Raw genomic sequence first — 16,440 nt, 5'->3', positions numbered from 1 at the left:
TTTTTCTTAACCTCAGGAGTAGTCATCTTATCTCTTTACTTCAGCAGAGCTCAGTTTTTGCCACTAACTTTGTCCTTGGAGTGTCTGGGGAAGAACAAAGCTTCAATTTTACTGCCCTTGACAAACACCAGCTGTCCAGGCCAGGGGCCCATCTACTTCCTACCTCAATTCCTTCTATTAATATTACTCAAACATGCAGCAGCTCAAATGTTTGTCCCATGAAGCAGAGATTTTTTTGTTTTGTTTTTATACAATTTTGAAAGGTTGCTTTCCCTTTACAGTTATAACCAAGTATTGGCTCTACTCCCCATGTTATATATTGGGCTGGCCAAAAACTTCGTTCAGTTTTAAGTAAAAATGAAAGACATTTTTCATGTTCACGAAGGACTTTATTGAACAACGGTTTCACTAACCGAACGAACTTTTTGGCCAACCCAGTAATACCTCCTTCAGCTTATCTTACAGCCAATAGTTTGCACCTCCCTGTTCCCCACCCCTGTATTGCCCCTCCCCTCCCCCTGGTAACGACTAATTTGTTCTCTATATCTGTGAGTCTGCTTCTTTCTCGTTATATTCACTAGTTTGCTGTAGTTTTTAGATTCCACTTACAAGTGATATAATACAGTGTTTGTCTGTCTCTGTCTGACTTATTTCACTTAGAATAATGCCCTCCAAGTTCATCAGTGTTGCTGCAAATGGCAACATTTCATTCTTTTTTATAGCTGAGTAGTATTCCATTGTATATATATACCACAGCTTCTTAATCTATCCATCTGTGATGCACACTTAGGTTGCTTCTGTATCTTGGCAATTGTAAGTAATGCTGCTATGAACATTGGGGTGCATGTATCTTTCAAATTAGTGTTTTTGGTTTCAATCAGTGGGATTGCTGGGTCATATAGTAGTTCTATTTTTAGTTTTTTGAGAAATCTCCATACTGTTCTCCACAGTGACTACACCCGTTTACATTCCCACCGACAGTGTTTTTCTTTAATCATTTTTTGTTCATTGGTGTAGTCCCTACACCAAGAATAGTGCTGAGCATGGAGTAGACTCTTAAATACTTGTTGGGGCTTCCCTGGTGGCGCAGTGGTTGAGAGTCCGCCTGCCGATGCAGGGGACACAGGTTCATGCCCCAGTCTTGGAGGATCCCACATGCCACGGAGCTGCTGGGCCTGTGAGCCATGGCCGCTGAGCCTGCGCGTCCGGAGCCTGTGCTCCGCAACGGGAGGGGCCACAATGGTGAGAGGCCCATGTACCGCAAAAAACAAAACAAAACAAAACAAAACAAAAAAATACTTGTTGAATGAATGAATGAATAAGGATAGAATAAAATCTCCACTTACGCATGCCAACAATATCACCTTCCAACAGCTCTAAGTGTCAGAAGACCTGGCCTCTCGTCCCAGTTTTTCCTCCTCAAGGTAAAAACCTCACCCTGTTGTTTAATTTTTCTGACTGTACAGTGGGGAGCAGAGTAGCCCCTTTCCCGCTTACCTGATGGGGCATTTATGGAGCTCCCAGGAAGACTGCAGAGGAGCAGACCTAATCTAGAGCAGGGCTTTTCAGACCTGAACGCATGCCTGAATCTAGGAGATCTTGTTAAGTTGCAGACTCTGATTCGGGTCTGGGTGGGCCCGAGACTCTGTGTTGCTAACAACCTCCCAGGTGATACTGATCTCCTGGTCCTTGGGCCACACGTTGAGTATCAGGTGTCAGCTCTAAAGCTAAAAGGATGATTGGTACCTGGAGTCATGACAGTGCTAGCTCCTCTGACATGGCAAGGAGCAGAAACGGTCTTCGGGTTCATAGGCCCTTCAGCGATGTCCCAGGAACTGTAGATACTCACTGCTGCTGAGTTAACAACGCTTTTCTCATTTTATTAGCTCTTCCGTGACTGGATGTTAGCCAGAGCTCCCTAGCCAAACACCAGCTAGAGTTTGGGGTCTTGTGATCCTGTGTATGCATTTGGGCTCGTAACCTTGGGGCCTGTTCTGTATTTGTCGGTCTCCTTCATTTGCTCCTTTATTTGTTTTGGATGTGACTAATCCCACAGAGCTCTCGGGCCTGTAGCCCAAGGAAGGGTAATTTGTAAACTGATGTGTTTTCCAGGAGACATTTAATCTGAGAATTTTTGCTCGGCTTCAGAGGGCTTATTGTGTAAGAGGCACGCTGTATCCCGCTAGGGAAGAGGCTCTGATGAAGAAATAACATCCAAAAAGACAGCAGAAGGAGGCCTCTCCTCCCAGCTCTGTTCCTGAATTCACTGCTTGGTATTCCCATGACAACAGATGCTGAACATCTCGGCATAAAAAATATGTCCAAACCACTTAGTTCATGCGGTTGATTTCGTGGGCAGCGAAATGGTTTAGGTGCTCCCTTGATGCTCTTTGTAAAGGGGTTTCCCACGCAACCCAAGGGTGAGTGACAGTTTTAAGGGTTTTAAGAATTAGTCCTGACAATTCCTCTAAAAGGAGAGGTTGTCTGGCTGCTGAGAGTTGGGACAGGGAGAAAACGGGGGTAGGGTCAGGGCACAGTACTAATCCCTGAGCTACCTTTTGTATAGGGTTTTGGTGCATCTGAAAGCCCTTTAAAATACAGGAACTGGGGATTCCCTGGTGGTCCGGGGGTTAGGACTCTGTGCTCTCACTGCCGAGGGCCCGGGTTCAATCCCTGGTCGGGGAACTAAGATCCCACAAGCCATATGGTGTGGCCAAAAATAAGAAAAATATTCTCTTGGGACGTCCCCAGTGGTCCAGTGGTTAAGACCCCGCCCTTCCAATGCAGGGGGTGCAGGTTCCATCCCTGGTTGGGGAACTCAGATCCCACATGCCATGCAGTGTGGCCCAAAAAACACAAAAAACAAAATACAGGAATACATGTTACCTCGTTGAACTTGCCCAGGTTGACACAGTCAGTAATGTTGGAACCCCGTTTATGACCTTTGACCCCATGATTTTTGGTGCTGGCTCATAGACCTAACAAGTCAGGGTGCTGGAGTGACCATCCCGGTTTACCCAGAACCTACCCAGCTTTAGCACGAAATGTCTCATATCTCGGGAATCCCTTCCCAGTTTTACAACTGAAATGGTCTTCCTAGATGGGAATGAGACTTGAACTGAGATTTATTCTACTTATTGTAAAGCCCTATTTCTGCTTCTCACACTTCAATGCAGAACCACTTGCTTCAAAGGTAGATTTGGATTCAGTAGGTGTTGGGTGGAGCCTGAGGTTCTGCAGTTTTGACAAGCTCTGGGGAATGCTGATGCCACTGGTCCGGGACCACGCTTTGTGCAGCGAAGCTCTAAGCGACTGCTTCCACGGGAGAGGGGAGCCCTAAAGCTCAGGCTTCCTTCCAGAGGGCTCCCAAGTGAGCTCCTGCCATTGGAGACCTTCCTTGGCCATCAGCCCAGAGAGCCCACCTGAACCATGGGTGATGGCCCTGCCCGTTCATCAGCAGGGGCTCTAGGTGACTTCTCCCCTCTCCACTGACCCCTCTGACCCCAGACGAGCCCTCTCCATTCCCTTGGAGCCTCACCCAGCTGCCCTATTCCCTTGACATTCAGTAAGGGACCTCAGTGCCAAGTCTATGTCTCTTGAGGCTCAGGTACAATCTTGGGAAAGCCAGCTAAAGGCTCCCCTGCATGGGCATCTTCAGACCAGTAGGTTGGTCCCCTTAAGAGCTGAGTGAACAGACAGGCAAAACTCAGCTACATTGTCGTAGGGACCTTGTATTTTGGGAACTTGACCTAATTACTTGTGGTTAGGGATGCTTCTGCCTGTCATTACATAGATGTCTGGTTATAATGTTAAATTCTGGGATCCCCTGTCATTCCGAGTACCAATGTTTTGAGCTCATAGAAAGAGACCGTCTGCTTTAAATTTCAAAAGATTGAAGGTAATGTTGGTACTGGCATACTTGAGATACTTATGGGGCACTGGATCTGTCCAACCCAGCGTCTGTCTAACATTGTCCTTCTGATTAGGCCCCGTCTGAATATTCATCAACAAATGCCGCAAGATATCGTATCTCAAAAGCTATGAAGTGTCTCGTATAAAGCATGGCCTGGGAGGCAGCAAGACTTGGGCTTGAGTTCAGACTCTGCCACTTACAAGCTGAGCAACCTTGCACCAGTTGCCATCTGAACCTCAGTTTTCCCATCTAGGAAAAGGGTTTATTCATGGCTATCTCACAGCACCATGGTGAGAATGGATGAAGATCGTATGTGTAAGATGCTGACACATAGGGGCTACTCAGTAAATACCACCGTCTCCACTGTCAATTATTCTTATTCTGCCCTCAAGAAACTGAGCTAGAAAAGAAGTATTTGGTCTTGGTGGAATGGAGAAGGCAGATGGGAACCACTAGATTTGAGAACTGACAGCAGAGCTTGGGACAGCCGGGTCAAGGACAGACAGCAGTGTTCCTGTCTGTTCTGCCCTCCTGCATCTCCGCTAAGAAATCGTGTTGACTTGTCTCCACAGGCACAGGGAGGATTTGGATGGATGATGTCGCCTGCAAGGGCACGGAGGAGAGCATCTTCCGCTGCAGCTTCTCCAAATGGGGGGTGACAAACTGCGGACACGCTGAGGATGCTGGAGTGACATGCAAGAGACACTGACAGTGGGCACAGCCCAAGGTCCGGACCCAGCTGCCAAGCCTCCTTCCTGCATTCCTGGGGTGGGGGCATCGCTCGGGGCTCCCCTGACCCATGCCTCCCCGCCCAGCACCCCCAGACCCCCGGATTCCCATCCCAGGACCCATGGTGGCCTGCCATCCTCCTCTCCTTGGACATCTTTTCCAAAGCACAACTCTGGGATCTACTGCCTGTCTCTCCCTTCCACCAGGGTTCCTGCATGGAGCCCTGGTCAACTGGATCGCCGTTTTGCCAAGTCTTCTAAAACACCATGCGTCAGGCCTCCGTATCCATGCTCTCTGTGGTCTGTGAGTTACAGATAAATGTTGGCCACAAATGCATCCGTGAAGATGGGAGGGAGGCATCCCAGATCGTTTACTCTGCAGATTATTCCCAAACCTCAGGCCAAGAGTTTTGACCAGCCAGAGACAATACTGAGTGATTCATTTTCCCCCTTTACTCTGCCTCTGCACAGCGTTTGTTAGCTGGGGGAACTGACATAGAGGAGAGGCCAGCTGTAGGAGCCAGAGGGAAATGCGAGTCTCCTGCAGGAAGCAGTCTGGATTCAGAGAAGAGGAGTGAAAGGAACATTTATTGAGTGACTGCCACGCGTGCTATTACATAGTATCTTGGGTGCTAAATTCGTTTATCACTTTGCAGCATTCCTATAAGTCACGTTAGTGTGGGTACCACGTCACCGCCAGGTAGCATTCAACTGACCCCTTCACCTGACCTATTAGTCAGATCGAGAATGACTGAGACCACTGTTGCTACCTGAACTTTCCTGTGTCTTGGCCAGGCTCGAGCAAGAAGCTTGGGTGCAGGACGGGTGTGACTAGAAGGTTACATACTCCAAACCGCACAGGGTGTGAGTTCAAGGTCAGACAGGACTGGCTCCTAGGGCAACCATCCACACAGGAGGAAAGCTGATTTGGAGGCGGACATGGGGGCTGTCTGGGTTAAACCAAGATCAGCCCTCAGGTATCTGGCAGTCAGGGTTGAAGCTATGTCACCTGTGTCTCGGAGCTCTTTGGAGGTGATGATATGGAACATTCCAGGCCTCTTTGGGTGTCATCCTGTGGTCAGGAGAACACATGTCCTGATGGAGCCTATAAGAGTGAAAGGAGGGGACTTCCCTGGTGGCGCAGTGGTTAAGACTCCGTGCTCCCAATGCAGGGGGCCCGGGTTCGATCCCTGGTCAGGGAACTAGATCCCACATGCATGCCGCAACTAAGGAGCCCACGTGCCGCCACTAAGGAGCCGGCGAGCCGCAACTAAGGAGGCCACGAGCCTCAACTAAGGAGCCCGCCTGCCTCAACTGAGACCCACTGCAACCAAATAAATAAATATTAAAAGAAAAAAAAAAAGATTGAAAGGAAATGAGGATTCCCTACAATCTCTGGGAGAAGAAGAGGCCGTGGGCCTTTGCAAGTCCTCAATCTGCACCCCTTTCCTAGTGATGGGGAGATCATATTCTGCTTTTGACACGAGGAGGAGGTCAGACTGGGCCATATATGTGTTCTAGGCCTGGGGACCTACATGGTAGCAAGTGAGCGCAGACCCTCCTCCCTTGAGGGAGACACAAACTCAGTCAGGCCTCAGATACACAATCACCTGTCCTATCTGGTGAGCACCGCTTGCCTGGGGAAGGTGACAGCTGGGACCCTCTGGGTGTAAGACCAGCAAAGTTCCTGGCTGGCAACTGAACCAATATGTGCTATTGGTTGTTCTTTGCGAGCCATATGCTTGTTATTCATTAATGTCCCAACGATCAGAGACTCTCCTTCTGACTAATTGCTATGTTTACATAACACGCATGTACTCATGCATCTTTTCCCAGAGCCAATATATGTATGCATATATGAACACAGCACTCTTTACTATAAATAGCTCAGCACACCACAAATTTTGCATTAAAAAAGAAAATACTCAAGGTGGAAAGATGTCACGTTGAACGATGTAAATTCCCAAGTCCGTTCTGGCAAAGAATCCAGTTATCCTACCAACGCAGACCCACATAACTTTCTTACTTGGTCTTTTCATTCGGGAAAATACAAGTCTTGCTTTACATCAAAGAAAAACGACGGTGATAAGTGTCTGAACCTTAAAATAAAAGTCTACTAGTTTACATTCCTACTTAAGAGGACATGGAAATAAAATAACCATGGACCTGTATTTCAGGGACTAAAGGAAATTAGGCCAGGCCTAAAATACATCAGACCTTCTATAAGAAAGAATTTCAATAAAGCTAAAAACATGTTGCTAACAAGCTTCCCCTCATATTCTTTCTCATGAAAACCCGGTGAGCGTGGGGAGGACGGGTGAAAATTGGATCGTCTGATAAGTTTTCAGCGGGAATTGGTGGAATGGGTGGCTTATGAGAAGCTGTCTTAATACTTCCAGAGGTCAGTAACCACAGTCTAGACCAAGAACATGGTGGCACATGGTGTCTTAAGCCCTATTCGGTAACCTAAGGAAAGGGTCCCAAGCAGCAGAACAATAATCACGGCCCAGCTTGTAAGAGAATTGCTTTCATAGTCATTAAAGGAAAGAACACCTCTTTCCTCACTTCTCCGGAGTTCTTACTTGGGGATGTGCTCGCATCTGGAGTTCCATTCACAGGTAAGAAGACCATCCGGAGTTGGTACAAGGTCTGTGACGTCACTGGGCCTCGTCACCCAGTGAGAGGTATGAACTCCCAGGCACAGGACCCGGGGAGAGTGTGGGGATGGCCCAGGTCACCGCCTAGTCCTGGCCACAAACTCATAGCTGCACCTGTGGGAAAACCTAATGGCCCAAGCTTCCTGTAGGCCATAAAAGTTTGCCAAAGGAAGTCAACAGAGAAAAGTGGACTTTCTGGAAATGCACAAAGGAGGCATCCTGGTTTTCTCTAAAAAGTCCGGTGATACCCACCCCCAAATCACTGTGGTTCCCGTTCTATATTCAGTCCCATGGAGAACGGCGGTGGCCCTTCTTCTCCACTCTAATGTCTACAAGGCACTGCTTTTCCCTGGTCTCAGATACCTGAGAACTGACCTTTGGCGCCTTCGTGTGTTGTGGTCAACCCAACCACTGTAGTGGGTTTGAATTATGGAAAGGAGTTACGCCGTTCTCCACCATAGGCACCGTGGTTTCTTCAGCTACATTGTGTTCTGACAGTTACGCTAACATTTCTGTAAGATGTCAGCTGTGTGAATCACTTGTCTTTCTCTTCTTAGAAGCGCTCTCCCTTCAACCCTCCATGGAACATCTTTCCCTTCCTTTTCCTCTCCTTCTCCTCCACCTTTCGCTTCTGGGAGCCGAGATGGGTTCTGACTGACTGGAGCTTTGTTATCGAATCCTCTCCACCAGCTCAGCCCCCAGTTAGAATAGGCTAAGGAGCTTTCTGGGAGGACCCCCCGTCCCCCAGGTCATCCTCCCACCCCGGCTGGAGGGAACTTGAACGAGCCCCAGCTCTGTATGAGTTCTGGTAATGATGCCTTCCTCAGAGGTTGTTCTAGCTGGCCTCCTGGGGTTCACACAGATTGGTATTCAGCGGACAACTCGAGGGAACCCTATACACCTTTCTGGAAATTTCTCTGCGTAGCTCCGTACTCTCGGATACTGTGCCCTGCAAATTCCAGCCACCTTGGCCTACCCAATCTTCAATTCTCCTCACCTCCGTGAGTTTGCCACTTGGCTGCAGTCAGCAGGGAACCTAGGCCAGGGGAGGCTCACCTCACTTGCTATCTTTTTCTCAAGGAGCAAAGACTTATGCTACCTGTGGTCCAAAGTCTGAAAATATTTTGTCAAGTATTTTGGACAATTTTCTAGTTATGACAGAAGGGGGATGATTCTGGTAAGGACTCTCTCATGGCCCAAAGCAGAAGTCTGCCCTGTGGGTATTTTCTGGTGGGAGAGAATCATAAGGGAAGAGACTTCGTGGTTAGAACTCAGCATGACATGAGGATCTGGTGGAGACTAGTTCTGGAAAGAGGCTCTCCAGGTGGGGAGAGGGCTTCCCTGTCACCTTCTCTCACGGCCCCCGACCGCACAGACTCCTTCCAAAGGTCAGCTCCCCGGGGCTGCTTGCATGCTTCTCCTCAGTACTTGGCCCAGTTAAACTAAGGATGAGCAACGAGGAAGTAATTTCAGAAAGAGACAAACAGCTTTCAAACAGACAAGTCTCCAAAACGGAAGTCTTAGATCCTTCAAAAACTACTTGAGTTGTGGTCCCCAAGAGCCGGTAAAAATGTCCTGGCTCCTTGCCTGGCCCGCTTGCCTCTCAGCCCCTGCCTGTGTCTACATCATGGGTGCTTTCTCATTTCCCATCTTGGTCTCCTCAACAAGCAGAAACGAGTGCACTGGCTCTGTTGCCTCCAGGACCTCCAGTCACTGAGAGCTCATTCTGGGCCCAGGGGAAGACCTCATCCTTCTGCTGCTGACGGATACAGATCACTTTAACAGGCACAACGGATCACCTTTCTCTCCCGGTGGAAACCCAGGGCAATGGTTCTGACAAAGTTCTTGCCCTTCCTTCATCTGCATGTTCACTTAATCCATAATTATTGAGTCTCTGCCACGTGTGAGGCCCAGACCAGGTATAGGAGATATAGGACCAGACTGATTTGGTCCCTGCCCTCAGGGAGCTTACCTTCTAGCTCTTATATCCTTTTCACAGGCTTTCAGTATAACATTAACCACACAAGAACAATAATATCTAACAACAGGAAATGCCCAGGTAAGGGAACAGTGGTTGCCTGCCATGCTACTTATACAAAACACAAATAGCTCAATTGTTTTTTAAAAAAATCATCTTCATTGCTAATGAGTTAACAAGAGCATAGGTGGCTCTGGTTATGCAAATAATCAACAAATAGGAAATGAGGATGATTGAACACTAAGTACACGTGCCTGTTCATTCCAAATAGCAGTACATAAGCAGAAACAATAGCTAACATCCCTTTAGCATTTAACGTGGGACAGGTTCTTCGGGCTTTACAAGAATGAACTCCTTCAATTTTTACAACCACTGGTTCTGTTCTAATCATTCCAGTTCTGTGGGGGAGACTCGGGCACGGAGAAGATCACACAGTAAATGAAGAAGTTAGGACTTGAATCCGAGAAGTCTTAAACACTACACTCTATGTAACACAAGCAATGATAGTACTAGAATTCTATAAGGTTACTTATATACCTGCCATACAATCTAGCCATTTCAGTCCTAGGTGTTTATGGAAGAGAAATAAAAGCACGTGTTCACACAAAGACCTGATATATTAATGTTCATAGAAGCTTTATTTCTAATACACAAAAACGTATTTTTTTGTGTGTCCATCAGTGCCCAGCAACAGGTGAATGGATAGATAAATTGTGAACAATGGACATAATTGTGGATGAACAGAGCCAAAGCTGGAAGTTTAAAAAGACAAATAATGTTGATAGATTTGAGGCAAAACCGATCAAGAAGAAAAAGAGGTGAAACAAAGAATATGTTAGGAATGTAAACAAGGACAAAGTAGAGACGTAGCAGAGAATAAAAAGAAAACAAGAGAATATTATAAACAACTTTATGTCTATGAATTTTTTGAAAACTTAGATGAAATTTAGATGAAAATTGAGGTGACATCACAGGTAATTTTTTTTTTTTTTTTTTTTTTTTTGGGTTACGCGGGCCTCTCACTGTTGTGGCCTTTCCCATTGTGGAGCACATGCTCCAGACGCGCAGGCTCAGCGGCCATGGCTCACGGGCCCAGCCGCTCCGCGGCATGTGGGATCTTCCCGGACCAGGGCACGAACTCGTGTCCCCTGCATCGGCAGGCGGACTCTCAACCACTGCGCCACCAGGGAAGCCCACAGGTAATTTTTAAATGCCAAAATGGCACCAAGAACTTGAATTAGTGCAATGACTTTTTTTTAATTTATTTTTTTTATTGGAGTACAGTTGCTTTACAAGGTTGTGTTAGCTTCTGCTGTACAGCAAAGTGAATGCGTTATATGTATACATAAATCCACTCTTTTTTGGACTTCCTTCCCATTTAGGTCACCGCAGAGCATTGAATAGAGTTCCCTGTGCTATACAGTAGGTTCTCATTAGTTATCTATTTTATAGATAGTAGTGTATATTGCAATGACATTGAAAGAAATAGAATCTGCAGGTGGTTGAACAGATAAGCTGTACCAAACATTCAAAGAACAGAGTGTGGGAATCTTACACAAATATTTCCTGATGATAGAAAAAGATAATTTTATGAAACTCATTATATGAAACGTGAATGACCTCCATAACAAAAGAAGAAAAAACACATGAAAAAGGAAAAATTATAGGCCAATCTCAGCCATCAACATAGATGCAAAAACCCTAAACATCGTATTAGCAAATGGAATCCAGCAAAGTATAAAAAGCATTGTCCAACATGCCACGTTGGATTTATCCTAGGAATGCAAACTTGGTTTAACATTAGAAAATCTACTAATGTAAATCATTACCAGGTTAAAGGAGAAAAAGTAAATGGTTATCTCAATAAATGAAAATTCAATATTCATTAATAATAAAAACTCTTTGCAAATAAGGATAGACAGGAATTCCTCATAAACAAATATACTTACAAGACATGTAACAACTATACTTACAAGACATGTAACAACTATACTTACATGTAAATATCAGCGTGTAGCAAAGATACTTACATGTAAATATCAGCAACTTTCCTTTGAAACATCAGAAACAAGATTAAAAATGCCAGCCATCTCTGCTACCTTTCAGCAATGTGCCAGACATCTTGGCCTGCACAATAAGAAAAGAAAAAGAAATTAAAAGTGTGAGGAGTGGAAAGGAAGAAACAAAACTAAGCACTTGCAGGTGATATACATAGGAAACATGATCATATACACACAGAAAACTTAAGACTATGAACAAGCTATTAGAATTAGTACGAGTTAAATGCACGAATGAATAACTATGAGACAGAAAGAGATGTAAACATGCAGTCTCTCATTCTGACGTCTGATCACTTTTAGGTACACTCTTAATTCTGATGTTTAAAAAAATGAAATACTATATCCCAATGTTAATTTAATTTAATTTTATTTTTTGGCTGCACTGCACGGCATGCGGGATCTTAGTTCCCCGACCAGGAATTGAACCCGTGCCCCCTCCAGTGGAAGTGCAGGGTCCTAACCACTGGACCGCCAGGGAATTCCCCCAATGTATATTTTAAAGCTCCTCAAAAGATATGAATAGTAGCAGGATGCTCCCACTGAAATATATAAACAGGTGGACTCATCACCAATAATTTTGGAGCAGGGAGTACTGTGTTTGGACCATGAAGCCCTTGACTATCTGAACCCAGGCCATCTCTCTGACCTCATCTTGTCCCACTGCCCGTCTCCTGCCACTTCACTCCAGTCTACCTGACAGTCCCAACACGTGTGTCATTTCCTCTGCAGAGAGAGTTCCTCCTTCCGCGGCCCCACTCCCACTCCCTACCATTGCTGTCTTTCAGCTCTCCACCTAAATATCAGTGCTGCTGGGGGAGTCTTCCCGGAGCCCCACTCTAGGGTATGTCTCCTTATTATCCACTCTCATGGTACCCTGCTCTTTCCTTTTCACATCACTACTCCTATTTGTCTGATATCTGATTCCCTCAATAGACTGTCAACTTCATGAGGGCAGGAACCCACTGTGTCATCAGCACATCAGCACCCACAGTGTCCCCACTGTGTCATCAGCAGCTGCTGGAAGGTCTGATAAATACTAGGTGCTTAGTATCAGAGAAAAGAAGGAATAGAAAGAGGCAGGAAGAAAAACCCTCTCCTTTCTAAACTAGAGAGAGAAGAAAGAGAACTTGTGTGTTGGGGGCTGGGTGGAGGGATGGTTGAGGGGACAAGCGGGTATTGGCTTTGTTACCCCATCCCACAGTACTTGGGATATTATTATTTCTAAAGTACATTTTTCCCAGTAGCAGCTTCCCAACCACAGACATAGGAGATCTTTGGAAATTCCATTATCTAATCAGTTATTGCTGGTGAATTAACACAACGCAGAAAAGTATCAGTAGGGGAATTCCCTGGCGGTGGAGTGGTTAGGACTCCGCAATTCCACTGCAGGGGGCATGGGTTCCATCCCTGGTGGGGAACGAAGATCCCACATGCCGCACGGCCGAAAACAAAAACAAACAAAAATCAGTAGGTAAAAATGTTACATCCCCCCAATTAAACACCTCAGTTGTGAGCAACTGTAGTTTGACATCATTCATTGAGCAGAAATTTGACTATAGTTAGGGGAGGCCATTTGGTAAAGTAGAAAGATTATAGAATATGGAATCAGGAGACCTGGATCCAAGTCTTATTTCCACAAGGTACGAGATGAAACTCCAGCCTCAAGATCATCATCTATAATTGAAGTATCCTACACACCTTGTGTTACAAGGATTTTTTAAAAATATGTTAAATTAAAAGTGTTCTTAAAAAGATCTAAAGGGTTATACGAATAATAACATTTATATAATTACATGGAAGACTTCAGCCTTTGGTTTACTGGAAAGATGGTCATTATAATTTAAAATTGTGAGAATTGATCGATAATATAATACAATACACATACCTTAATAAATAAATTCTGGGACCAAGATAAAGTATACTCATTGTAGTATTACATTGTTAGAGTATCAGCCACAGATTTGCCTGAATTGTCAAGGAAATACAGAATTGGGGTCTTTAAAAAATCACTCCATGGGAGTCTGCGCATGAAACAAGAGGTCCCCTAAGTCCAGTTCTTTTCTGGAAGGGCAGACACTGAAGCACCTGTAGTGTGAACAGCTGCAAAATACACTTTGCAGCCCATTTCTCCAGCTTACTGGATAACAGGCCAAAGAGTGTACGGGAACTTGAAGGGCAGGAGGGTAGAATACACAAAAGAAAGGGGAATAAAAACTACACAGTTCCCGCCTCTCCAGTAAGATCACTGCTGGCTCTCTGGTGACACCTGCAGGCTATTGAGAGAATGAGGCTTGAAAGCCTTAGGGAAAGAACGCAAACTATCTAGGGCCAAAATCAACCAGATTTCTAAAGACGACTCTAACGTGCATATGAATCGCCTGGGGATTTTGTTCAGATGCGGATTCTCATTCAGTAGGTCTGGTTGGGACCCGAGATTCCACAGGTCTGTTTTCCCGGGTAATGCCCAAGACTGCTTGACCACTGCACCTGCCGGGTAGCAGGACTCTCGGGAACTTTCAGGGCATTGAATGCCAGAGGTGGAGAGGGTGTTAGAGGTCATCTTGTTCAACCTCCTTATTTTACAGGTGAGGAAGCCTGAGGGCACAGAGAGAAGGTGGGCACCTCCACAAATGTAAGTAATACAAGATGTTTCATTTCTCTAAATCTGGCTTCCTGGTCGGTAACAATAGACTACCTGAGCTCAGACAGGCTTTCCAGCTCTTACGTTTAATGAAGACATCACTTGCCCAAGGCCACGCTGCTTAGATAGAGCAATGCAGTCTAATCTGCCTCCTCTGATGAGCTCAAGAGATCAGGTTGGATGGCAGAGGTGCCCGAAGATTCATCTGATTACCAAATGCCTTGGGCATCAAAATGGCTGTTCTGTACAACTGAATGATTTTTTTTTTTTTTTTCCCTGTTTCTCCTTGACCTCCTTGTACTCCTGGCTGGGGAAGTAACTAGTTCTAGATGAGGTAGATGATGTTCTTGGTTTCCAAATGAAATTGATATTTTCCAGATGGTAAGAGCCCGGTCCAGATTGCTGAAGGGAAGTCTGGGTCAGAAATCCCATTAGTTCTTCCAACTGTCATCTCTGGCTGCAATTACAAAGAAAGGCCATCTCCCAAAACAGTCGCAACAGCACATCACCCACCAGGTTACAGCGGGGTTACCTCAAGCCTGACCCTTACATTCCTCAGCGCACCTACTTCCCAGGTTCCATGGAACCCCCCTCCACCCCAGCCCAATGCCACAATTCTTCCCTATAGCCATGGTATGGGGGAAACGGACAGGACTCTTGATTTTTGATCCGAGGACACTTAGAGACAAATTCAACTAACTCTGAACTACATTAGGTGTCCTTGGTCCAAGTTTTGGAATGAATTACCTTGAAAAAACAGCTGACGCTGCATTTTATAATCCAGGGCCTTGGAGTGAATTACCCCCAAACCACAATTAATTGACACAATATGAAAATAAGCACTGACTCATGGAATTCATTAACATTACCATTTAAAGTAATGGTTCAGCTCTATGAAATTACAAGTGCAGAAATTGACACTTGTATGTATGATCTGGCCTGGAGTAGTGGAAAATTCCCTGAATTGGGAAGCAGATGATAAGGGCTTTATTCCTGAATCTGCCACTTATTAGATGTGCGTCCTTGGGCAAGCTACTTAACCTCTCTGGGACCCGAATTCCTACATTTGTAAGATGAAAGGGCTGTTAGATGATCTCTCAGTTCCCTTCCAGCTCCGATTTTTTATGACCTCAAAACCTGTATAGGTTTCACAAACAGAAGAAAAATGCTAGTAAGGGGTCTCTTACACCTTAATGTCACACACAGAACTGTCTGTTCTGCTCAGGAACTGTATAGAGTCATCCCTCGGTATCTGTGGGGGATTGGTTCCAGGATCTCCCATGGATACCAAGACCCGAGGATAGTCAAGTCCCTTATATTAAATGGTGTGGGATTTGCATGTAACCTACACACGTCCTCCCATATACTTTAAATCATCTCTAGATTACCTATAAAACCTAACACAATGTAAATGCTATGTAAATGCAGCTGACCCTTGAACCACTCTGGGGTTAGGGGTGCCAACCCTTGACGTTGAAAATTAGCTGTGAACTTGACAGTCAGCTACCCATATCCAAAGTTCCACATCGGCAAATTCAACCAACCTTGGATTGTGTAGTACTGTAGTATTTATTGAAAAAAAATCGGTGTATAAGTGGACCCGCCCAGCTCAAACCTGTGTTTCTGGATTTTGGGGGGGAATATGTTTTATACAGAGTTGGTTGACCTCTGGACCCCATAGAGGCAGACCCGCAGACGCAGGCCAGCTGTCCAGAGCTAGTTGTTTGCCATCTAGGACCTTGATCATATTCAGCTGTGTTTCATCAGCACATAGCAGGACCTCATAAATGTTGAGTAAGTGAATGGAGTCAAGTCTTCATTTAGAAATTCTACAATTCTGGCAGGGCTTAAGAACATAATTTCCTCGATCCTACTTCCAGTTACTACCCTCTGTGTCTCTTTAAAGCCAAATCTGAAGAGATGACTGCTGACTCCATTTCCTTCTTCCCACTGACACCTACCCCTTGAGGGTCATTGACATAATCCTAAGCTTACCAGTGACTTCGGTGTTGGGGTGACACTGTGAAATGTGTAGATTTGGTCTTGGTCGCTGGTTCCTGGGACAGAGCTCCTAAGGCCCTTGTAATTCCCTGAGTGCTAAATATGAGAGGGGACATCTTTTGGTACTCTTAGTAAGTCCCTTTCCACCTTACCTGGGTTTATGCTAATGAGGTGACTTTCAGAGGATGGGGATTGGTTACCAAAGGAACCAGTCGTTTGATTAGAGAGTTGAAACTTCCAGCCCCACCCTGATCTCTGGGAGGAGATGGGGATTGAGTTAATCACCAAATGGCCAATGATTTAATCAGTCATGCAACATAATGGAACCTCCATAAAAATCTTTTTTTTAAATCTTTTTTTTCTGAGTTAAAAATTTTATTGTATTTTATTTTTTTACATCTTTATTGGAGTATAATTGCTTTACAATGTTGTGTTAGTTTCTGCTGTACAACAAAGTGAATC

General features: G+C 45.3%; 1 protein-coding gene across 2 annotated transcripts in view; it reads left to right on the top strand.

Moving 5' to 3' along the window:
* SCARA5 (scavenger receptor class A member 5) overlaps nucleotides 1-16,440 on the top strand; it is a 165,980-nt gene that overhangs the window by 110,829 nt on the left and 38,711 nt on the right. The window contains exon 9 of one of the 2 annotated variants that reach the window (XM_030879115.2): nucleotides 4,486-6,891. The exons of the other annotated variant lie outside the window; for it this stretch is intronic. Coding sequence (XP_030734975.1) covers nucleotides 4,486-4,622 — 137 coding nt within the window. The 3' untranslated portion in view covers nucleotides 4,623-6,891. Of the gene's footprint in view, nucleotides 1-4,485; nucleotides 6,892-16,440 lie in introns of those variants that run through there. 2 annotated transcript variants of the gene reach the window in all.

The sequence above is a fragment of the Globicephala melas genome, chromosome 6 (genome assembly GCF_963455315.2).
Source record: "Globicephala melas chromosome 6, mGloMel1.2, whole genome shotgun sequence".
NCBI classification, from domain to species: Eukaryota; Metazoa; Chordata; class Mammalia; order Artiodactyla; family Delphinidae; genus Globicephala; species Globicephala melas.
Note: the sequence above shows the minus strand (reverse complement) of the source record. Positions and strands in the feature narration are given on the sequence as shown.